The sequence below is a fragment of the Phascolarctos cinereus genome, unplaced genomic scaffold (genome assembly GCF_003287225.1).
Source record: "Phascolarctos cinereus isolate Bilbo 61053 unplaced genomic scaffold, phaCin_HiC Scaffold_726;HRSCAF=1367, whole genome shotgun sequence".
In the NCBI taxonomy this organism is placed as follows: Eukaryota; Metazoa; Chordata; class Mammalia; order Diprotodontia; family Phascolarctidae; genus Phascolarctos; species Phascolarctos cinereus.
In genome coordinates this window covers 290,070,624-290,092,693 of record NW_027556098.1, presented here as the reverse complement: position 1 = coordinate 290,092,693, position 22,070 = coordinate 290,070,624, and the positions used below count along the sequence as shown (strand labels likewise).

At 34.5% G+C, this 22,070-nt stretch overlaps 1 protein-coding gene and 1 long non-coding RNA gene across 4 annotated transcripts in view; one reads left to right on the top strand and one right to left on the bottom strand.

Moving 5' to 3' along the window:
* Positions 1 to 22,070, bottom strand: part of CNTN5 (contactin 5) — a 1,537,434-nt gene that overhangs the window by 807,997 nt on the left and 707,367 nt on the right. For all 3 annotated transcript variants that reach the window (XM_078147163.1, XM_078147162.1, XM_020996136.2), the window contains one exon: positions 2,272 to 2,404. In XM_078147163.1, coding sequence (XP_078003289.1) covers positions 2,272 to 2,326 — 55 coding nt within the window. In that variant the 5' untranslated portion in view covers positions 2,327 to 2,404. The remainder of the gene's footprint in view (positions 1 to 2,271; positions 2,405 to 22,070) is intronic.
* Positions 20,261 to 22,070, top strand: part of LOC110214971 (uncharacterized) — a 35,540-nt gene continuing 33,730 nt past the window's right edge. The window contains exons 1-2 of the long non-coding RNA XR_002326403.2: positions 20,261 to 20,666; positions 21,861 to 21,964. This is a non-coding gene — a long non-coding RNA (uncharacterized LOC110214971). The remainder of the gene's footprint in view (positions 20,667 to 21,860; positions 21,965 to 22,070) is intronic.

Sequence of the window (22,070 nt, the reverse complement as noted above, 5' to 3'; positions counted from 1 at the left end):
ATTTGGAGGTGTAGGGAACTGTCTTGCCATCTGAACAAAAGCATGGTACCTTTTTCCTCAAAACTCTCAGACAACTCCAATGTTGGGTAGGCAGAATGAGCACTTTTAATACCACATGTGTGTCGAGATAAAGTCAGGGAATTTTCCAGTTAAAATAGAAATAGTAACCAATGTATCAACCTCTAAAGGTCTTATGAATGCCAATAGGTCCACCAGAACTTCCACCTAGGTTACTATCTACTCATCATTCTCTATTTAAAAATCTCCAGGTACCAGCAGCCAGGATTAATTAAAAAAGGAAGTCATTTTTATTCATTATCATTTTTTTCCATTTGTAAAAAATGAATAGCATTGAAATATATTGGACAACTACCTTCAGAGTCTTTTAAAAGATATTAATATGCTTAAATATATTTTCTTTTTTATAACAATATAATTAATTATAATATATTTGATAACTTTAAAGCACAACATAAATGTCGTATTATGTTTAAAAGAAGCAGGTAACAAACATTTTCTCTCTTTTTTTCTAAGTCATAATATTTGTATAGCATTCTAGCTACATTTATGTACTATGCCTACTTCTGTGGAGTATTTTGGGGCAGTAAGAACAATTACATGGGGAAATAAGTTTCTAATTCGAAAGTATTGACTTCGGCACTTTTAGAGTACAAGTTGGGGATTGCCTGTACAACTTTAAATAGGAATGACTCCATAGGGATGTGGCTGTATTATACAACAATATATGTCTGAATACTACTTTTAAATAGTCACATCTTTATAAGTCAAAGTCGCCCATAATCATACGTATAATTTAACTGTCTTAAATTATTTATATTCATTATTACTTAGAATCTTTTTTTAGAATAGAATTTTGTTTTATTTTAAAGACCACTTGCTGCTTACATCATATGTGCCCATAGAAAGTTGTCTCTGTTTTAAAATTACTCCATTGAAACGCACTTTTATTTTATGGGAATAAAGATGATTTGTATCTGAATTAGAGCTCTTCGTTGTGCTGTTTTTTAAATAACTGGACTATGAAATGAGTTTGTTAGAAAAATCAAGTAGAAGAACATATTGTAATAGCAAAGCATACTCTATATTCTCTCTCTATGCATATATGTATATATATGTATGTACGTATACATACATATACATACATACACACATTCACACAGACATTGTAGTTTTATATATCTATAACTCTATCTCTGAAATAGCTGTATCTATATATGGAGAGAGTTAGAAAGTGGGAGAAAGAGGAGAAAAGGGAGGGAAAAAAGAAAGGAAAAGGAATAGTGTGTATCCTATGTATATGTTTTTATGCATGTTTAAGAATTTCATAGAAATATTATGCCAATATGCATATCCCAATACGACTTTTAACCAATAAATATTCTAATTGAAATTTTAAAGCATCCTTTTTAAAAAACAAACATTCAATGCTATCCATAGCTCACACCGTATTTTAGAGGCCCAAGTATTTTAACAAGTTTACATCTTAAATAATACTCACAATAGACCCACTGCATTATAACTAATTAAACCATAAATATTATGTTTCAAGAATAAAAATAATCACCAAGGTTTGATTTCTAGACACTAAATTTAAAACAAAGACAAAAGGAACTGAGGAAATAATTCTCAATATTATGATATCAGACTATAAAAATTACTTCATAACAACATAAAATGTCTCCAGAGGATAAAGTAACTCATTGCAGAGCCAAGATTTAAAACATTAAGATTGACCTAACAGAAAAAAAGAGAAACTCGGAAAACCAAAAATATTCATTTTGATACTAATAAAAATGAGACAACGAAATGCTAGTCCCCCTACAGATTGAGTTGAGTCAAAGTAGCACTTTGTTCAAAGTGGTAGAATTTACTATCGTAATGAGACAATTTTGTAATTAGGTGTTACAAATGATAAATAAGCATATTATTGAGTCTTATGAAAGCTAACAATGGTTCAGATTGTAAATGAAAGTCAATGAGGTGTGTACCCATTTTATTAACATTGCTATAGCATTCTGTTTCCTGAGGACCTTGTATTATTTAATTTTGTATAAAGTTGGCTCTACAAACGCTGGAGTTTTATAATTTCCATGTACACACGTGAATGTGTGTGTGTGTGCATGTGCACATGTGTGTGTGCTTAGAAATAGGAATTTAGATGATCACTTAAAGATGTATCTTCTGTAGGACATTTAATATTTCATTGCAACTTTGTACTTATAAAGTCACAAAACATGACAAGACTTTTACCTGAAAGACACCCCGCGACTGACAGAAACAGAATTAGTTTCCATGACGACCCCATCCTTGGTCACTAGGATCTTCCTGAGTCCCAGTTTGTGTAACTGTTAGCAGCTTTGACCTTTCTTCATTAAAGTACAGCCTATTGAGACAGAAGACAGGTTTCAGAAATAAAAGAAACAACTCACCAAAAACAAAACAAAACAAAACACAACACAGCTAATATTCAAAGGGCTTGCAAAAAATATAAAACCTTAGAGTGCTTGAGGTAAGACTGATCATTAGTTTAAATATTGCAACAATTAGTATGGTTTCCATTTCCATGCTTTAAATGCATAATACCAAAATTACAAAGAAAATATCAAAACAAGTTTTTTTTTCATATCTCATTTATTCAGATCACTCCCAAGAAGACAATAAAAAAAGCATCAGGTTCTAATTTGGAATGATCCTTCCTCATGGGGAATTGGGAGAGCCACACTTAATACATTAGACAAATGATAGGGTTAGAAAAACTAGGATGGATTAGCTAGATACATTAATATCTGTTTCTCTGATATAGAACATAACTAATGATCAGTTAGTCAAGCACTTTTACACATTGTGCCTATAGCTCATCTCAACCTCCACAGGGAGCTTTCCTCAATTAATTATTAATGTCAACTGCCTTTGTTTTTAAGTTCTGTGATAATCTGTGTTGTGATATAGTTCCCTTGTTTGGTGAGTTATTTTTCTCAGCTTCCTACACTGGCCAGACCTGGGGGAAATGAGAATTTTCATGAATATTTCACTTTTTTTATCTTATGGTCATGATGTTTTACAATAAGCAGAGCATAATATTTATTTCGTTTGGATACTTTTTTTTTCTTCAACAGGGCTACATTAAAAATAGACATGATATACAAGCCTAACCCTGAAATGACTGCAAATATAAGAAAGATGCATAGGAAATTCCCAAAATAGAAGAAAATGATGAGGATAAACAGGTTTAGAATGCCCAGGTGTGATCTAGATATGTTTTACTTAGACAAAAGAGATTAGGGCCAATACAAAATAATTTATAGTGTGCCTAGGATGTTAAAACAATAATTCTGTCTTTATTCACATCTAGTCTCTGAAGACATTAAAAAAAAAAAAGAAAAGATGAAATTGTCCTCTGCCTTGTGGAGCTACACCTTTAAAAGCAGGCAAGCATTCTATGCTGGGGGACTTGAAACTTATTAGTGCCATAAGAAAAATCCATGACTTGATTCATTTTAGGCTCATTTTAATTTCTTTTAGACCCTGGGCACAAGAGTCCATTTTAATTTCATGATTAAGAATCTCTAATGGAGAAGGCAGCTATTAAGATTTAGTCATCATTGATTTATAATTTCACTTTTAAAAACACACCCCTTTCATTACTCTTCCATAAGAAAACTGAGATTTTCTCCCATGTAAATAAAGATAGAAACCTTCTAACAAGATTCCTCAGCATTAAATGAGGATTGCATATTCAAAGCAATGAAATATTGCTTTACATCAAAGTTGCTTCTTATGGTTTATAAACTCCTAGGTCAAACATTCTTATATGAATTAAATTAGAGGATCCTAGATCTGGAAAAAAATATAGTTCACTTCACTGACGATGAATTAATCCTCACTGACAACTAGTTATGCAGTGTCTGGTTGGATACCACCAATAATGGAGAGCTCACCACTTTATGAAACATACTATTTCATTTTCAGATAGCTCTGTGAGATAGTTTTACATTGGACTAGATTAAAATCAGCTTACCTCTAACTTACACTAGATTGTTCTAATTCTTTCCCTTGAAGTCAAGGACTAGATCATTTCTAAAAACTCTTTTAGCTCTCACATACTCAATCTATTCCCTATTCCACCTGTCAGACTTTTACATGTTTGAATACAGACATCACATAATACCCTAAGTCTCCTCATCTCTAGGTAAAGAGAAAAAATTATTTCCTTCAATCATTTCCATTGTGCCATGGCTTGTTATGGGTAGCATTGGCTCAGTATGATAACCCCAGGGACTTGATACATTATTTGTAATGGCAATAGCTTAAAGATAATTAATAGTTTTATTTTAAATAAAACCTTCATTTGAGATTCCTTAAAATTTGGTATATTAATATAGTTCCACATCTTTACCTCTTAGAACTTCTAGGTTTCTACAAGACCTATTTCAAATATATGTGCTTATGGGAGATTAACAGTGCCTGGCATATAGTACACACTTGATAAATGTTTATTGATTGATATAATGATACTCCCAGTCATTAGCATTCTCTCCTTCCTAAGATTACCTTTTATTCATGCTGTATATTCCTCACATTTGAGTAGTAGTGATATGTAGTTGATAGACTCTGAGACAGGAAAACCCGAGTTCAAGTACTGTCTATGACATTATTAGTTGTGTGATCTCTCTGAGCTCTAGGCAACTCTTCATTACAAGATACAGAGAAGGTACCAACTTGCATTGGTACAGAGAGCTCTTAACCTGGGAGTTTTCTGTGCCCATGACATATGCCCAGTCCCTATCCTTATACTTGGATAGTTATCTGATGATATGCCATATGTAGAATGCAAGCATTGTAAGGGAAGAAATGATTTAACACGTTTTCTTTATTATCCTTAATGTCTCTCCAAGTATTTGGCATGTAACAAGGGAATAGTAAATGCATGAATCACAGTGCTCCATATAATACTTTGCACTTAGTTGATATTTCATAAATGCTTATGAATATGAGCTATAATATAATATGATATAATGACCCCTACATTAAAAAAATCAACAAGAAGAATTTATTAATTGCCTACTAAGTTCAAGGTACTATGATAGGTCTTAAGGACACAAAGACAGAAATGAAAATCTCTGTCCACTAAGGTGCTTCCATTCTGGCAGTTGAGAACAGGGGATACCCATATTCCATTGTCAAATGGAGGAAATATAAAAGATCCTGTGAAGCAGATAACATTGCTCCACTCTGACACTCCTTGGAGCTACCTAGAAATCTAGATCCCATCGCTACCAAGACCAACACTTAAATTCTACTGTTTCCTGTAAGCATTCAATTGATGCATAGTGTAGATCTTCATCTCACATAAAAATCTTCACCCACCTAACCAGTGTAGGCACATTCTATACTTTATCACTACATAGCAAAGCTCCAAATCTGTAACCTTAAACTTGGTGATTGCCTCGCTCGAAATAAGAGAGGCCATCACTCTCTATTTCTTTTCTTTGCTGTCATTAACATTTATTGACTGTCTGTGAGACTGGCATATAAGATACCAGGTGGCAGAAGACCTGGTTCCCGTCTTTGAGCACATTATATTTTAGTGAAGAAGATAAGAAAGCATAGTATTATGTATAGACTCTACACAAAATTAGTGATATAAATCTTAACTGCTCTAGGAGTCGAAAGAGGCAGTCATGACTTAGGACTGATAATGTTGTGTAACACAAAGAAGGTGAAACAAGCTGTACCTGAAAGGTATGTTAGGACTTGGACAAGAGCAAAACAAAACATAAAATAGAAACAATTTATATCGCCTATTCAAATTCAAGGAGTACTTGGGAACAAGAAGCAGAGAGATTGTTGGGAGAGATATTTTATTTAATAGAAGAAGGGAATAAGTATTTATACATCACCTACTATTTGCCAGGCACTGCATTACATGATTTTACAAATATCTCCTTTCATCGTCATGACAGCCCCGTTGTTATTATCTCTATTTTACACTTGAGGACACTGAGATGGACAAAAGTTAAGTGAATTGCCCAAGGTCACACACTTAGTATTCAGGGCCATAGGTGAACTCAATTCTTTTTATCTCCAGGTCTAGAACTCTAACCATTGCCCCACCAACTGTTCTACACATAATTTAGGAAATATAAGTTGTGTAAGAACTTGAAGGATCTTGCATGTGAAAATTTTATCCTATAAGCAATGAGGATCAATTGAAAGTTTTTGAGCAGCAATATAAAATACAGAAAAAATGGTAATAGAATCTTAGAATTTAGAGCTGGGACACTAGATATCATTTAATACAAAACCTTAATTTTACAGAGAAGCAAACTAAGGATATCTCAAAGAAGTCTAGTAACTTTCCCACAGTCACAATATGCAGTATTACAGCTAGGATGATAACCTTGGATTTCTGATTCCAAATCCATGTCTTAAAAAACAATAAAATGACACTGTACTGTTTTATTTAGCAAAGATTAATCTGAGAGGGATACTTAGGACAATTCAACTTGGGAGGTATTAGGGGCAGGAAGAACAGTTAGAAAGTCAATAAAATAAAGATACAACCATATAAGTGACCTAAGTGTATATATAAGGGTATGCTATTAAAAAAAAAAAGGGGGCAGCTAGATGGTGCACTGGCCCTGGAGTCAGGAGGACCTGAGATCAAATATAGCCTCAGACACATAACATTCACTAGCTGTGTGACTCTGGGCAAGTCACTTAATCCCTATTGCCCTCACCAAAAAAATAAACAAACAAACAAGCAAAAAACCTAACAACACACCATGTACTTTTCATGGATATAGCTAAGTGAATATTTTTATAACCAAACAGGAGAATGAAATGACTATAAAAGATAAGATAGATCATTTCGATTACATGAAATTGAAAAGCTTTTGCATGAATAAAGTCATACAACTGAATACAACTGGAATAAGAAGGAAAACCGGTCCCTGGGAAAAACTTTAAGAACTCCATCAATGAAATGACCATTTATCATTCTGGAGGACTAATGACAAGACATAAATTCAACTTCCTGAAAAGAAGTGATGAATTTTGGGTGCAGAATGAAATATAAACAGTGTGCACAAACATGTACATATATATATATATATATATATATATATATATATATATATGTAGATATATGTGTGTTTATACACACGCTGACTATACACATATATATACTCATATGCATACACATAAAGCCAATGAGGGAATTTGTTTTACTTGACTATACCTGTTAATTGCAAGGAATTTGTTTTTATTTTCTTTTTAATGGGGAGGAATCAGAAATAGATTTTTGGTAATTTAAAATACTTTCAAAATGGATTTTTTTTTGGTGGTAGATAAAGGTGTGGAATGCTGCATGAACTTTCATATGAGGTTACTATATTAGTTGCTTTGCTTAATTGTTTTGCTATTGTATAAGAGCTCTCACCGGATGGTGGCAATTTGGAGATATTTGTAATGTAAAAACAGAGCACGATGTTAAAATGTATAAAAATAGCATAAACTCTATTGCTTGCTCTATTTTGAGGACCTTGTCCTGCTTTCAAGAAGTATGTTTCTACATCTGTGACTTAGCATAAATAAGAAAGTTCTCTCAAAATGTTATTTTTGCTATTTACTATTCTGAATAAAATTATGAGTTGTTATTGTTAAGATATAGCTATATATTTTCCTTTCCTTAGTAGCCTCCTTTATTATAAACATAGATGTATTAGTAAAGTAATATTTCAAAACCACTGCCTTCCCTTCTTTTCTGTTTTGCTCGAAGACCCCTGCCCAAAAAAGAAAGGAGCAGAATTCTATATAATTTTCCTTTCACATGTCATAGGTAAAATAGATACATATATATTAGATAAACAATGAAATACATATATTTATACATACATTTATGTATATTTACATATTTATATTATAAGAACTTTATGCAAAACATAATGGTGTTTATTTAATCCTGCTAAAATATTCAACATCTTACTCAAGTGCTGTTCTTACGAGGAAAGCATTATATCTGAATGTGAGGAGCATGGATAGGGCCTAGTTTATGTTTTTGTCTTTTTAGGCAATTGGGGTTAAATGACTTGCCCAGGGTCACACAACTAGTTAGTTTCAAATGTTTGGTCTGAGGTCAGATTTGAACTCAGTTCCTTCTGACTTCAGGGGCAGTGCTTTATCCACTGCACCACCTAGCTGCCCTTAGGACCTAGTTTCTGACCAAAACCTATTCACTATGGAATTCTAAGAATAGGAATTTTTGCATACAGTAGGAATTTGTTTTACAAACAAAATTCTTTTTTTCAGATATGGAACTATTTTCTATCTGTTCTAGGTTAGACCATGCAGTCTGTTAGTTGAAGCTTGGGATTAAAAGAAAATGAGACAGCCACAGATACATTAATATTAAACAAAAGACATTTTACTCAGAGGCATGGAAATGATACTCAGCAAAGTCATAGCATTGGTTTAGTTAGGTACAGCTCAGTTTGATTTAGCATTTGACACAACAGTGTCTCTAGTCAATCAAGGATTTGTTGATTCATACTGTGGCAAGAAGTCAATCGAGCATGAGAACATCACCTCTCAACATGCTAGGCTTTTAGGCCATAGGCCATCAGGAAGACTTAGGACCAACTAATGGAGACAGTTTTATTTTTAATTCTAATGAACATAGGTGGCAGAGAACTTCCAGTTTTCTTAATCCATATGCATGTTTTTCTAGTTGTGCAATGGAACTTTCTTCCATGATTTCCAACTAGATCTATAATAGATATTATTACCCACCGTCTTTCCTTTTTGAATTGTATTCTTTCCAGTTCAATTTTTTAATTTTTTAAAAATTTATTTATTTTTAGTTTTCAACATTCACTTCCATAAGATTTTGAGTTCCAAATTTTCTCCCCCTCCCCAAGACATCATGCAATCTGATATAGGCTCTACATATACATTTATATTAAACATATTTTCACATTAGTCATGTTGTAAAGAAGAATTAGAACCAATGGGAGGGACCATGAGAAAGAAGAAACAAACAAACAAAAAAGAGAGAGCAAACAGTATGTTTCAATCTGCATTCAGACTCCATAGTTCTTTTTATGGGTGTGGATAGCATTTTCCATCATGAGTTTTTTGGAGTTATCTTAAATCCAGTCATTGCACAATGTGGCTGTTGCTTTGTATAATGTTCTCCTGGTTCTGCTCACTTCACTCAGCATCATTTCATACAAGTCTTTCCAGGTTTTTCTAAAGTCCACATGCTCATTATTTCTTATGGAACAGTATGGAATAGTACGCCATTATATTCATATTCCAGCCATTCCCCATTGATGGGCATCCCCTCAATTTCCAAATTTTGGCCACCACAAAAAGAGCTGCTATAAATACTTTTGTCCTTTTCCCATTTTTATGATCTCTTTGGGATACAGCCATAGAAGTGGTATTGCTGGGTCAAAGGGTATGCACAGTTTTATAACCCTTTGTGCATAGTTCTAAAACTGCTCTCCAGAATGGTTAGATTAGTTCACAACTCCAACAACAATGCTTTAGTGGTCTAATTTTCCTACATCTTCTCCAACATTTGTCATTTTCCTGTTTTGCTGTGTTAGTCAATCTGATAGGTATAATGTGGTACATCAGAGTTGATTTGAATTTATCTAACCAATAGTGATTTAAAGCATTTTATATGACTATCAATAACTTTCTGCTTCCCCTCTAATCTTGGTTGCATTGGCTTTGTTTGTGTAAAACCTTTTCAATTTAATGTAATCAAAATTATCCATTTTGCATTTCATAATTTTCTCTATGTCTTGTTTGGTCATCTCAGTTTAATTCTTAAACGCCTTTGGCAGGAGAATGGTTTGACATACCTTATCAAGATCTTTTTGTTTTGTTTTAGCCTCTACTACTGTCCATTATTTTATAGGACATCATGCCTCACAATTTTCTCCCATTTTCTTCTATCAGTTTTGGAAATTTGTTTCTACTTTAAACTGATGAGTAATTTTAGGCACTTTTGATCTCATTTGGGCAGTTTACATTAGTTAAAATTCTATATGATATTATTATATATTGGTATCTCAGTTCTTTTCTTTACCCATTTTCCATATTTTGGCATCACATCTTGTTTTCTGAGGTCTGGGTAGGATTATTTTGATTGCAGACCATGTTTTTTTTCCTCATTTTTATTCTTCTGGTTTTGCAATTATGTCAGTTTTCACCCTAAATAGATGGTTTGACAGTACAAATACATTTGTTTAGGAAATGTCAAAAATAAGAAAAAATCTCAAAAATAACAAGGTGTTTCTTTTCTAGTAAACTAGAATTCATTTGATTTTTTGTGCTAGCTTTTAGTACTTGCCATGATCAATGCCATTCTGTTAATTTCTTTTAAGAAACTATTTACTACACACGCACACACACACACAGAGTGGTGTACAAGTCTTCGCCCTCTTAGATTCCTCACTTTCGAACTAAATTTTCAAACATTTTTTCGATATTCTCAGTAATGCTCAGCTTCACAATGAATATCAAAGGTATCTCTCATGAATATGCCAAAATCTTAAAAGATTCCTGGAAGATACAGGAGAGGTAACTTATTTGTTTCTTTAAGAGTTTAATACTTTAGCCTTATAAGGTATGGATTTTGGAAGTTGGAAAAAACTGATAAGATGTAATAGCCTGCAAGATAATAACAGATAGCATTTTTGTATCACTTTAAGGGTGGCAAAACACTTTGCATAAATGATGTTATTTGATCCTCAAAACAACCCTGTAAGGTAGATACAATTATTATCCTTATTTTATAGATGAAGAAAGGAAGACTGAAAGAGGTTAAGGGACTTGCCTAGGGTCCCAAAGCTAAGTAATTACCTAAAGAGTGAGTCAAATTCTGATCTTTCTGATTCTTAAGTCTAACACTCTCTATTGCCCCACACAGCTGCCTACTTCAAAACTAGAAATTTTTCTTGTAGTAAAGGGGGAATCTGGTAATCTGTTTTGCCACTGTGATCTTATGAGATGGTCCCATGCCTTGTGCTTCCTAAAGACCAGGTCACTAATTGGAACAAAACTTGGGAATTCCATAAGCCAGATAAAGCCTGGCATGACATTTCAGTTCTCTGTTATGGTTTCCGACTTGCTTCAAAATGAATGCATAATAAATGAAACACATTTGTTTACTGTTTACTGTGTGAAAGCACAAAACTGTGTATTAGAAGGCATTTGGCATTAAACAGTGAATAAAAAATGAACAGGAAAATCTGATCCACACGTGTGTAAGCCCCTTAATTCTCAAACAAATGCAATTTTCATTCTTCTTTTCACATATGGATTTGTCTTTCCAACAAGGTACCTTGAGGGCAGAGACTGTCATATATTTATTTATATCCCCTACTAATGATATAGTGCTATGAATATAAGAAATGCTGAGCGATACTCTGCCTTTGGGATCCCTCCCTCTTTGTGACTGAAGAGAATGGAGGGTGGACATTGGAGACCTCCTATTAGATTCTCCCCTTAAAGAAGGGCCTCAGGTCACTATTCAGCTGCTGGACTTCATTCAGCATGCCCCTGCGCTGTAAACCCTCTCTTTACTTCCAATAGATTGAAAGCTCCCTGAGAGCAGGAACTGTCTTTTGCCTTCTTTATAACTCTAGTTTTCATTATTTAGCATAATTCCTGGAACTTCATTGGTGTTTAATAAATTTTTATTGACTGACTGACTCAATATTTAATTGAATGAATAATTGCAAATGAACATGACGCAGAGTAAATGAATATGCTCTGCTTCTGTCCCTATTCTTTAATGTCCCTTCTCTTACCTGTTCCCTGCCCCCCAATTTTCAGTAAATAATATACCTAAGCAATATTGCATTTATTACTCTAGAGCATGGGTGCGGAACCTGTGGCCTTGAGGCCACATGTGGCCTTCTAGGTCCTTGAGTGCAGACTTTTGACTGAGTCCCAGTCTTACAGAACAAATCCTTTTGTTAAGGGGATTTGTGCTATCAAGATTGGATTCAGTCAAAGGGCCACACTTGAGGACATAGAGGGCCACATGTGGCCTCAAGGCCTCAGGTTTCCCACCCTTACAATTAAATCCTACAATCTGAAGTCAACTCTGTGCTAGATGGTCTCACAATTAGTAGAGGACTGGGCCTGGAGTCAGGAGACCTGAGTTCAAATCTAACCTCAGATACTTACTATTTATGTGACCATGGGGAAGGTACTTAATCTCTCTGCTTCAGTTATCCCAACTGCAAAATGGGGACAATAATAAGACCTACTCTGATTATTGTTGTAAGGATCAATGACCTAATACTTGTTTTTTTTTAAAAGGGTGCTTAGTACAGTGCTTGAAAGATAGTTTGCACTATAAATGTTTATTCCCTTCCATTCCTCCCTAGTCCCTTCCCCCATTAAAAAAAAACATCACATTTTCTCATGCACTTTGTTGTGCAACGAACAAATGCATTATCTAAGTATTTATGTTCTCTTCATGCTGTTAACTTAAAAAGAGGCTTTATGCATCTCTAAGGACTGGGGTGATGTTATTTATAGTTTTCAGGAAAATAGAGTATTATTCCCAATGTCAAAGCTGAGTGGGGTGCTAGCTTTGATTTTCTAAAAACTAGTTCTCTACATCTATCTCTTTTCAATGGACAAAAAAAAACCAACAAGGAAGGGGTACATACTTCTGTGAGCTTTCAAATTTGTGTGGTATTTCTTTGTCTTCTTGAGCCCTTAGACCTTGCAAAATAAAACAAAACTTGTATCTTTACTTTTCCTAAAAAGAACTTTAGATGTGAGATATTCTCTCTTCTCTAGGGGATATTTGTGCTACTTTCATTATGATCTTTTAAGCCTATTTTTCTTTTTCTTTTTTTTTTTACCTAAGAGCCAAAATAAATATGATTTTCAATAAGCTTAGATTCTTAAATATATTAACTTTTTTTCAGTTACTGAAAACAGCAGATAATATTGTTATCTCCCTGAACAAACCATCCCAAGGAACACATAACTGAATTTTAGGGCAGATTACATGGAAGAAATGGAGAGTGATATATATATTTTGGGGATGCCTTAATGGTCCCTAGCATTCTGTGGTCGGGGGAGGAGGAGTTGGGGAGGTCAGTAGCAGTTATACATTAAGAAATGTTTGTGCCTCCAAGAATTATTCACTATGATGTACACAATAGGCAGAACTCCCAGTGTGGGGAATCCTTCCATTAACACAGATCACAACCCTCTTATGACAATAGAGAATTCTTAGGGAGGTTTGCCCAGGAATACCAAGCTAATAAGTGTCAGTGTCAGAAACTGAACTAAATTTTCCTTATTCTGAGCATAGTATTCTATCCATTAGTTATGCTGACTCTGAAGGATGGAGAATGGTACAATGGAAATGCCATGGGATTTGAAGTCAGGAACCTGGGTACAAATCCCACTGCTACTATTTACTAAGTAGGTGACCTTGAGTAAAGCATTTCATCTCTATAAAATGACAGGGTTGTACTAGATCAGGGGTTCTTAACTTGGGGTCAATGGTTCTGAAAATCAATTGCATGAATTTGGATGGGAATCATTTTTAATTTCTGTAACTTCTAATTGAAGTTTAGCACTGCTTTCAATTATGAATTCTTTTATATGGTCTACAGTGATTTTAAATGGAATTTCTCTATCTCTTGCTGTTGGGCTTTGTTGGTAATACATAGAAATGCTGATGATTTATGTAGGTTTGTTTTATATCCTGAAACTTTGCTAAAGTTATTATTTCCATTAGACTGTGAGCTCCTTGAGAATAGGGAGTATTTTTTTTTCCTTTCCTTGTATCCCCAGCACTTAGCACAGACCTGGCAGAAAGTAGGTGCTTAATAAATGCTAGTTGATTAACTATACCAGATGTCCTCTAAGGTCCCTGTCTAGTTCTCAATCTATAATCTGAGTCATTTGTGACACACATGAACAAATGTGACCTGCTGGTAGGTGGAACTATATTTTAATCTTATCAACTATAATTATTTGCCTTAATACTTTGTTAAGGAAAATCTAAATACCTCACAATCTTAATCAACATATGCAAAAAGTAGATCAGCTATTGTACTCGAATGTTGGCATTATCTTCAAGGATTAATTGAATTTTGAAGTTAAAGACATAAAACTTTAAAAAATTCACATATTCTCACCTGAAATAAAATTATTTAAAAAATTGTTACTTCTTTAAATACCATTGAATCATAATAAATTGCCAGTTGATTGCAAGTTAATTTTCTAGGTCCTAAAGGGGAATTATAAAGCTTTCTGTGGAACATACCAATGTAGACACACACACACACACACACACACACACACACACACACACACACAATGTATTTATATATGAATTTCAATAATACTCCTAAGCATCCACATGGTAATCTAGAAGTCCTGATAGACAACGAAGCGGAGACAGTAAAACTCTCTTAAAACTCTCTTAAACCTAGACTTCTCTGAAGCAAAACTTGTTGAAGTCTATTTTATTCATACATAGGTAATATCTCTTAAAGATAAGAGTAGCAGAAATGTGGGAATAAAAAGAAGAAATCACTTTTCTCCCACAAATAAGTAAAATCCCAGTTCTGGAAGAATGCCTCATAATATTCAGATCTGAATACTACCTCTAACAAGAAGGGTGAAAATATGGCTTGAAACTTCCTCTAAAATGAACATATCTCCCTATCACCCCACCCCAGCTACTTCCCACCATTGATCCTATATAGACCTCTCAGTCACTCCCATCACAATCCTCCCTAGACCCCCCTTCAGTCACTCCAGCCTAGTGGCTACCCCCATCAAGATCCCCCCTAGACTCCCTCCTCATAATTACCCCAAATTACTTGGCCACTCCTAGATCCCTCTCACAGTCTCTCTGTGTATAAGGTCCATCTGGCCTCCATTAATGTGCTCAGATCTTTTAAGAGTCTAGTCAAGTGTTCAGATTCTTAAGATCTAGCCAATGGCTAGATCTGAATGGCTTAAGAGGAACCGTCTATGAAAGTCTTTGTGTTGATTTCTTGTATTTTAAAATCAAGGATACTGGTAATGTATGCATTTAAAATTCTCATAGAAATGGTTATAGAGATCAAAAAATAGATACATAGTTTGAAAGTTTCTGATAGCTCCTTGGTCTCTCTAATACTTCAGTCTTTCCATTTTTTCATAATTTCCTTTCTTCATGGTATCTCAAAAATCATATAATCACACAATTTCAGAGTTGGTTAGGGCCTCAGAAACCATCAAGTTCAAACCTGAAAAAATTAAGCCCTCTGAGTGACTTTAAAGTTGTGTCACCTCTATGATGTATTTCTTTTGTAACATTTGTTAAAGGCCAGTTGCTCTTCCCAACTTCATCTTCTGAGGTACCACTATCGTTTCTTCATGGTGTACTGGATACTGAGATGGTAGAATCTACATGGAGTACTTTCACTATCGTTGTTGATGAGAATAGATCATCATAGAAACACAACAAATTTGTTCCACTTCTGCCCTATTTGTTGTTCTTCTTCCAGTTTCTCTTACAAATGCTCTCAGAATGATCTGGCTTAGCTGGGTCTCACTCTGACCTTGCAATTTACTTGTTTTCTCCTCACTTGCTTTTCACTGATTTGTAAGACAATAATATTATATTGTTCTGTCCCTTTTGAATAAAAATATGAATTTTCTTAATGATAATCTCATCTTTCAAAGGTAGAAAAATAATATGAACCTGCAATTCTGGACTGATCTTGACAAGCAAAGAGAAGTAGTTGTTGAAACAGAAATTACAGAAATTTTAAGGGACATTAAGGAACACAGATTTCAAGATAAAGGAGAAGAAATTCAGATATAGTTTGACACACACTTGGATTTTGGAAATAAGCATTGCAGAAGGTTTAGAAAAATGATAGGCTTTTATGGCGTAATATTTTACAGAGTAAGTCATTCTATAAGAAACAGGAACACAAGAATGAAACTCTAAAAATAAAGTCAGAAATTATTCCAATGAGGAAAATACCAGGAAACTGGCAAAATAGATGGATATGATGCAGTCACCAAGAATGGTAGAATTTTAAAAAAATGTTTTAGGCACAAGTTGATGATGAACAGGTAAAGGTTCACCACTTAAGTGTGTATGGGATAAAAATGACAAATATAGTTAAGAAGACTGAAATACTCAATCTTATTTTGATTCTTTTTTAGAAGGAGAATAATCTTTGGACTAGTAACAAAAAGAAGCAAAATAATTAGTGGAAAGTGAGAAGACAATCAGATAACATTGACTAGTTTTATTCAGCTGAAGTTTCTGTAAGAAATGATGACCAAATTAATGTCTTTGCTCTTTTGCATTTCTTATTTTTCAGTCTATAGCTTATTTTAATGGGTTGGGTTGGAGCTGCTGTAAAAATGTGTTGTTTTCATCTTATCTTCATTCTTTCTTCTGTTTGATATTGATTCTGACCTTTACTTTAAACAGTCAGTGATCTCAGTGCACATAGACAGCTGATTCTGAAATGACTCCCACATCGTTACTCTAATTTTTTATACTAGTGCATGAAGGATGACATTTGCTAAAGATTCTGCATGCTGTAAAAGACATCAAACACACTTATTTTATAAGAAATACTGAGAAGACAGAAGTTTGATAGAAATTTATGGCTGAGGAAATGAAAATCTGAACACAAAATAAAACACCAAGGGAAGAGAAATATTAATCTAAAAAATTAAATGCATATAGCTCCTTCCTTTGAAGATGCCCTGTGTTTTTTATTTGTCTTCATGATAAGAAGAAACAAAAATTTATATTTCCCACATATTTACAGGCGGAGAAAGGCAGACTATAAGAGACTTGCTTGTGTGTGGTTGTATACTATACAAAAAGTAAGACGCTTATAAAATATTTATAGCAACAAGTTTTATGGTAGCAAAATTCTAGGATCAAATGAGCTACTTATTTGTTGGAGGGGGATGGCTGGTTGAATTTTAGTATATAAATATAATTATTTATCATTGTACAGTAAGAAATTGCAAATACAAGGAATTCAGAGAAGCATGGGATGGTTTTTAACTGATGCAGTGAGATAAGCAGAACCATAAAAATTATATACACAATAACTACAAATGAAAGGTAAAAGAATTCTTAAAGAATGAAAAGTTCTGAGTAATTCCAGTATTTGTCACGAAGAAAGAATAAACATATTCTCCTCTTTGGGCCAAAAAGAGGTGGAATGCATGTAGTCAGTTACATTATAATGAAGCATTTATTATAAGGAAGAGTTCAATTTAACATACATTTATTAAGTACATACAGGGCATTGAGTCAGAGAGACTAAGTATGTAAGTATCTATCTATGTGTATATATATATATGTGTGTGTGTATGTATATATATGTACACATACATATATATATACATACGTACATACATATATATACATATATACCCGTGTGTGTGTGTGTGTGTGTGTGTGTGTGTGTGTGTGTGTGTGTAATATGTATGTATATGCCTTGCCTCAAGGAGAGACATAAATACACAGATAAATTAATACAAAATTTAAATGAAAGAACAGTTTTGGCCTAAGAGTTCTTTGATACGGAAGATAATCAAGGAAGACCACATGTGGAAGGAATCATTTAGATAACCATTACATTGTGACCTCCTTGAGGATAGGGACTATAATCTGCTTTTTTTTTTTGTATCACCAGTACTTAGCATAGTTCCTGGCACACAGAGGATGCTTAAAAATATTTATTGACCTACTATTTAAGCTTCAAAGGGAACTAGGGATCCTTAAGAGGCCAAAGTGAGAAGGGAAATTATTCCAGTCATGGTAGACAGCCTTTCCAAAGACATTGAGGTGGGAGATGGAATGTTATATATTTTAGGGAATACATTATAGGTCATAGTGACTGGAAATGTATGATATGTGACGTATAGTAAAATGATAACACTCAGTTCAAGCCATTCTACTTAAGCAGCATCAGGTCATACTTTTCATCCTATCCAGTCATTCACCAGAACATGGAGACCTTCTCACCATGAATATTTTGATTTCTGCTCTGCTGTCCTCTCTATTTTTATTACTATCACTTTCCAACTCTTTCTCAGGCAAGAATAATCAAATGAACATTACCTTTTCTACTAGAAAAGCCATGACAATCTATTGCCTATGGCTCCACTCACAAAACTTATGAATATCATGTCCCAAACTCTTCTCAGGCTACATGTTTTATATCCCTCTATTAGAACGGAAACTCCTTAAGGGCAGGACTGCCTTACTTTTGTATTCGTATTCCTAATGCCCAACAGAGAACAAAGCTAGGTGGTGAACTGGGCTTGGAAGCAGGAACACATCTTCATGAGTTCAAATCTGTCCTCAGATATTTACTAGCTATGTGACTCTGGGAAAGTCACTTAAACTATTTGCCTAAGTTTCCCTAACTGTAAGATGACCTGGAGAAGGAAATGGGAAATCACTCCAGTATCTTTGCCAAGATTAACCCAAATGGGGGTCACAATGAGTCAGACGTGACTGAAACTATTGAACAACAATAATAATATATACCCAATACATACATATGTGTTATGTTTCTGTATATACAGACTTTGTTAATTAAATTTATGATAAGATGTGAGAGGAAACATTTGTATTCAGTTTATTGGAACCTATTCCACTAATGGGCAAAATGATTTGTGATTGGAAGCTTGATTACCAGTAGTAGAGGTCTCCTGAAAGGGCAAAAATCTATAAATCATGAAAGAGTAGACTTGTCATGCTCACTGCTATAGGGGAAACAAATGCAGGAGACCATGTTGTTAAGGTTCCATATGGGCATTCTAGTTCACTGATGGCTCTCTAAAAGGGCCCTAAAATCTCCCTCCAGGAAAATACACTCCCCATTCTCACAGAGTGAGAGGCAAGGGTTGAGTTTAGCATATAAATCTGTATTCTGTCCAATTAAAGCTGGTCTGAGAGATGCAGCCTCCATGGCTTGACTAGTAGAGCAATACAAGAAGAGACTAAGGAAACCCAAAGGATATTAAGTCTGAATATTTCTTTTGCATAACAATGTGATTGGAATAAATTTCCTAAGCTATTGTCCCTGGAAAGATAGAGCTTAAGTGCTCCCTCCAATATAAGGCTCATCCTGACCTTTCTCCACAAGTTACTTAGATATGGGCATATTATTTCCAACTCTTCCCCCACCCATCACCAGGATACCAGCTTCTTGAGAACAGAATCTATTTCATTTTTGTCTTTATATCTTTAGAGCCTAGTGCAATGATTGACATATGCCTAATAAATGCTTGTTGAATGAGTGATTGATTGATGAACATCTTGATATATTTAGCCTTTTCTTCTAATTCTTTTTCTAAAGAAAATTTGTTTAAGCCTTTTTGCAGGCCAGACGAACAAAAGAAAGCATGCTCAAGAAGTTTATGATTCATTGAATTGAATACATATGCATATCTTTTCATGTTTTACTTAGACACATGGCTCCTGGGAAAGCTAATATTTTGAGATTAAATTCCCATTTGATAGTTTAGCCCCTAGGGCTGAATTTTACTTGAATGGATATTGTTTTGAAATATCCAGGATGGGCACATAATTCAGAAAACTCTAGAAAGTATTGTGGAATCATAGATTTAGAGATGGAAGGGAAGTTAGAGACCATCTAAGCTAATTCCTAAATTTTACAGAGCAGGAAACTGAGGACCAGAGAAGTTAAATAATATCTCCACCATCACAGGTGTTAAGTAGCGGAGAGGCAGGCCTCTCTTTCTAAATGTAGTTTCTAAATGGGTTTCTTTTTTTTCCCTATTGTATCATGATGCTTCTCACCTATAGTCATGGAAATTTGTTATTAAGTCTGATTAGTAGTCTATTGAGTAATAGAATGTTGATTTTAACTCAACCACTATCTATACATATTTTATGTATTGAATTGGGGGTGCGGTCAAAAGAGTCTCTGAAGAAATCCCAATGAAAGGAAGACAAGAGGGAATAGTAGGGTATGATATAAGTGCTTTTATGCCTTAAACTTTAATCAGAATGACTATTATTGATTTTTTTTTTCCAGACAGTAACTACTGAGCTGCAATGTGATAAGAGCAGATAGGGAACTAGGACAGAAAGCAAAGAACTTTGGACATTGAGCAAAGCTAACTAACTTCCTGGCTGTCTCTGGTTGTGTTTCAGTAATTTTGATCAGGATATAGATAATGGACATATCTATTCTTTTCTCATGTATTAAGGTTAAATTATGTGGGGTCGGGAGGCTCTTTTCAGCCTCACCAAAGCCTTTGAAGCAAAACAGTTACAGTCAGTTAGTGAACTAGCATTTATTAAATGACCACTATGCACAAGGCACTGTACTAAGTTTTGGGGATATAAAGCAAGCCAAAAAACTTGTACTCAAGGAATTCACAGTCTATTGAGAAGGAAAAAAGGAAGAACAGAAGAAATGAAGGAAAGATGGATAGAAGGAAGGAAGGAAGGAGGAAAGGAAGGAAGGAAAGAAGGAAACAAGGCAATATGCATTTATACAGCACCTACTATGTGCCAGGCACTGTGCTAACCACTTGACAAATACTATCTCATTTGATCCTTACAACAACTCTGGCAGGTACGTGCTATTTTTATCTTCATTTTATAGTTGAGGAAGACAACATGAAAATAGTTGTATAAGTAAGATGCATACAGGATAAATTTGAGTACTCTTAGAGAGAAGACACTAAGATTAAGGAGCACTGAGAAGGGCTTCTTGCAGAAGGTGAGACTTTAGCAAAGACTTGAAGGAAGCCAGGGAAGTCAGAGGCAGAGATGAGGATTCAGAAGAGTGCAGGCATGAGGGACAAAGTAAAAATGCTCAGAGTTGGGGGATAGAGTTTCTTTTACGTGAGGAATAGCGAGGAAACCAGTCACTGTATCAGAGAGTGTGTCATCATTACAGTTTCCCAGGTGTTTTTATGGAATCAGAAATTCGTGATACTTTTCATCTTACTTTGGAATCCCAGGTTGAAGGAAAGATATCTCAAATTACTACAAATAAGATGGTTTGGAGCTGATATAAATCCGAATCTAACACTTTCATTCCAACACATTCTCTTTAAGGCATTAAACCAAGCATTCCTCAAATTGAGTCCAATCATCCCCCTTTCCAAAAAAAAAGGGACACAAGTCCAGCACTCCCACTCTTTCCCTCTACTCAGCCTTACTTTCCTTTCCCTCATGTTACTTTTTACCTTGGGCAGTTATGTTTTTGATCATAAATTGCAAACTCCATACTTTGGGGTACCTGGCTCCATGCTTTCTTTGACTCAACTCAACTCCTCTTCCTTTCCTCAGGGCTATTTCAACCCCAATCTCACTTCCCATTCCCAGGGCCATCCAGCAGCTTCACCTGTAAAACCTCCCCCCACATCCAAAAATGTATCTTTCTTTTATAACAATGTTTTTAGGATACTTACTGCCCCTTGTAAGGTTGTTTTTTTTAAAACAACAACAACAACAACAAAAACAATTAGACTAGGTATACCTGCATGGTTTGTAATGATTCTAATTGCATTGAAGACAAAAAGTTTAGATAAAAATGAGTATATAGAAATTGCTATCCTGAATCATGGTCACTGCACTATCTACTATCAGAAAATGGTTCCAAGAGCTATTTTGTGTGATACCAACATTGAAAAAAATAAGGATATGACTCAATTAGCCACAGTTTTCCTTAATAACTCAGTTATTTCTTTAATAAGGCTCTGTCACCTCTGTTTTTTCCAAACTCTCATTTTTTCTAAATTCCTTCATTTTTGGTTTTCAGTGTCACAAACAAAAATTCAGCATAACTCTCAGCTCAGTGAGAGGCCTCCAGTTCTCGATCCATATTATTATCGTATATTTCCTCCAAACTTCATGCCCCAAGAGGTAAGCCTTATCTAGCTATAATTTATTTCCTTATCTATCTACAAATACATATATAAAGGCAACACATTGATTGCACAGGTTTTTACATAGTTTGTTTTGTTTTGTT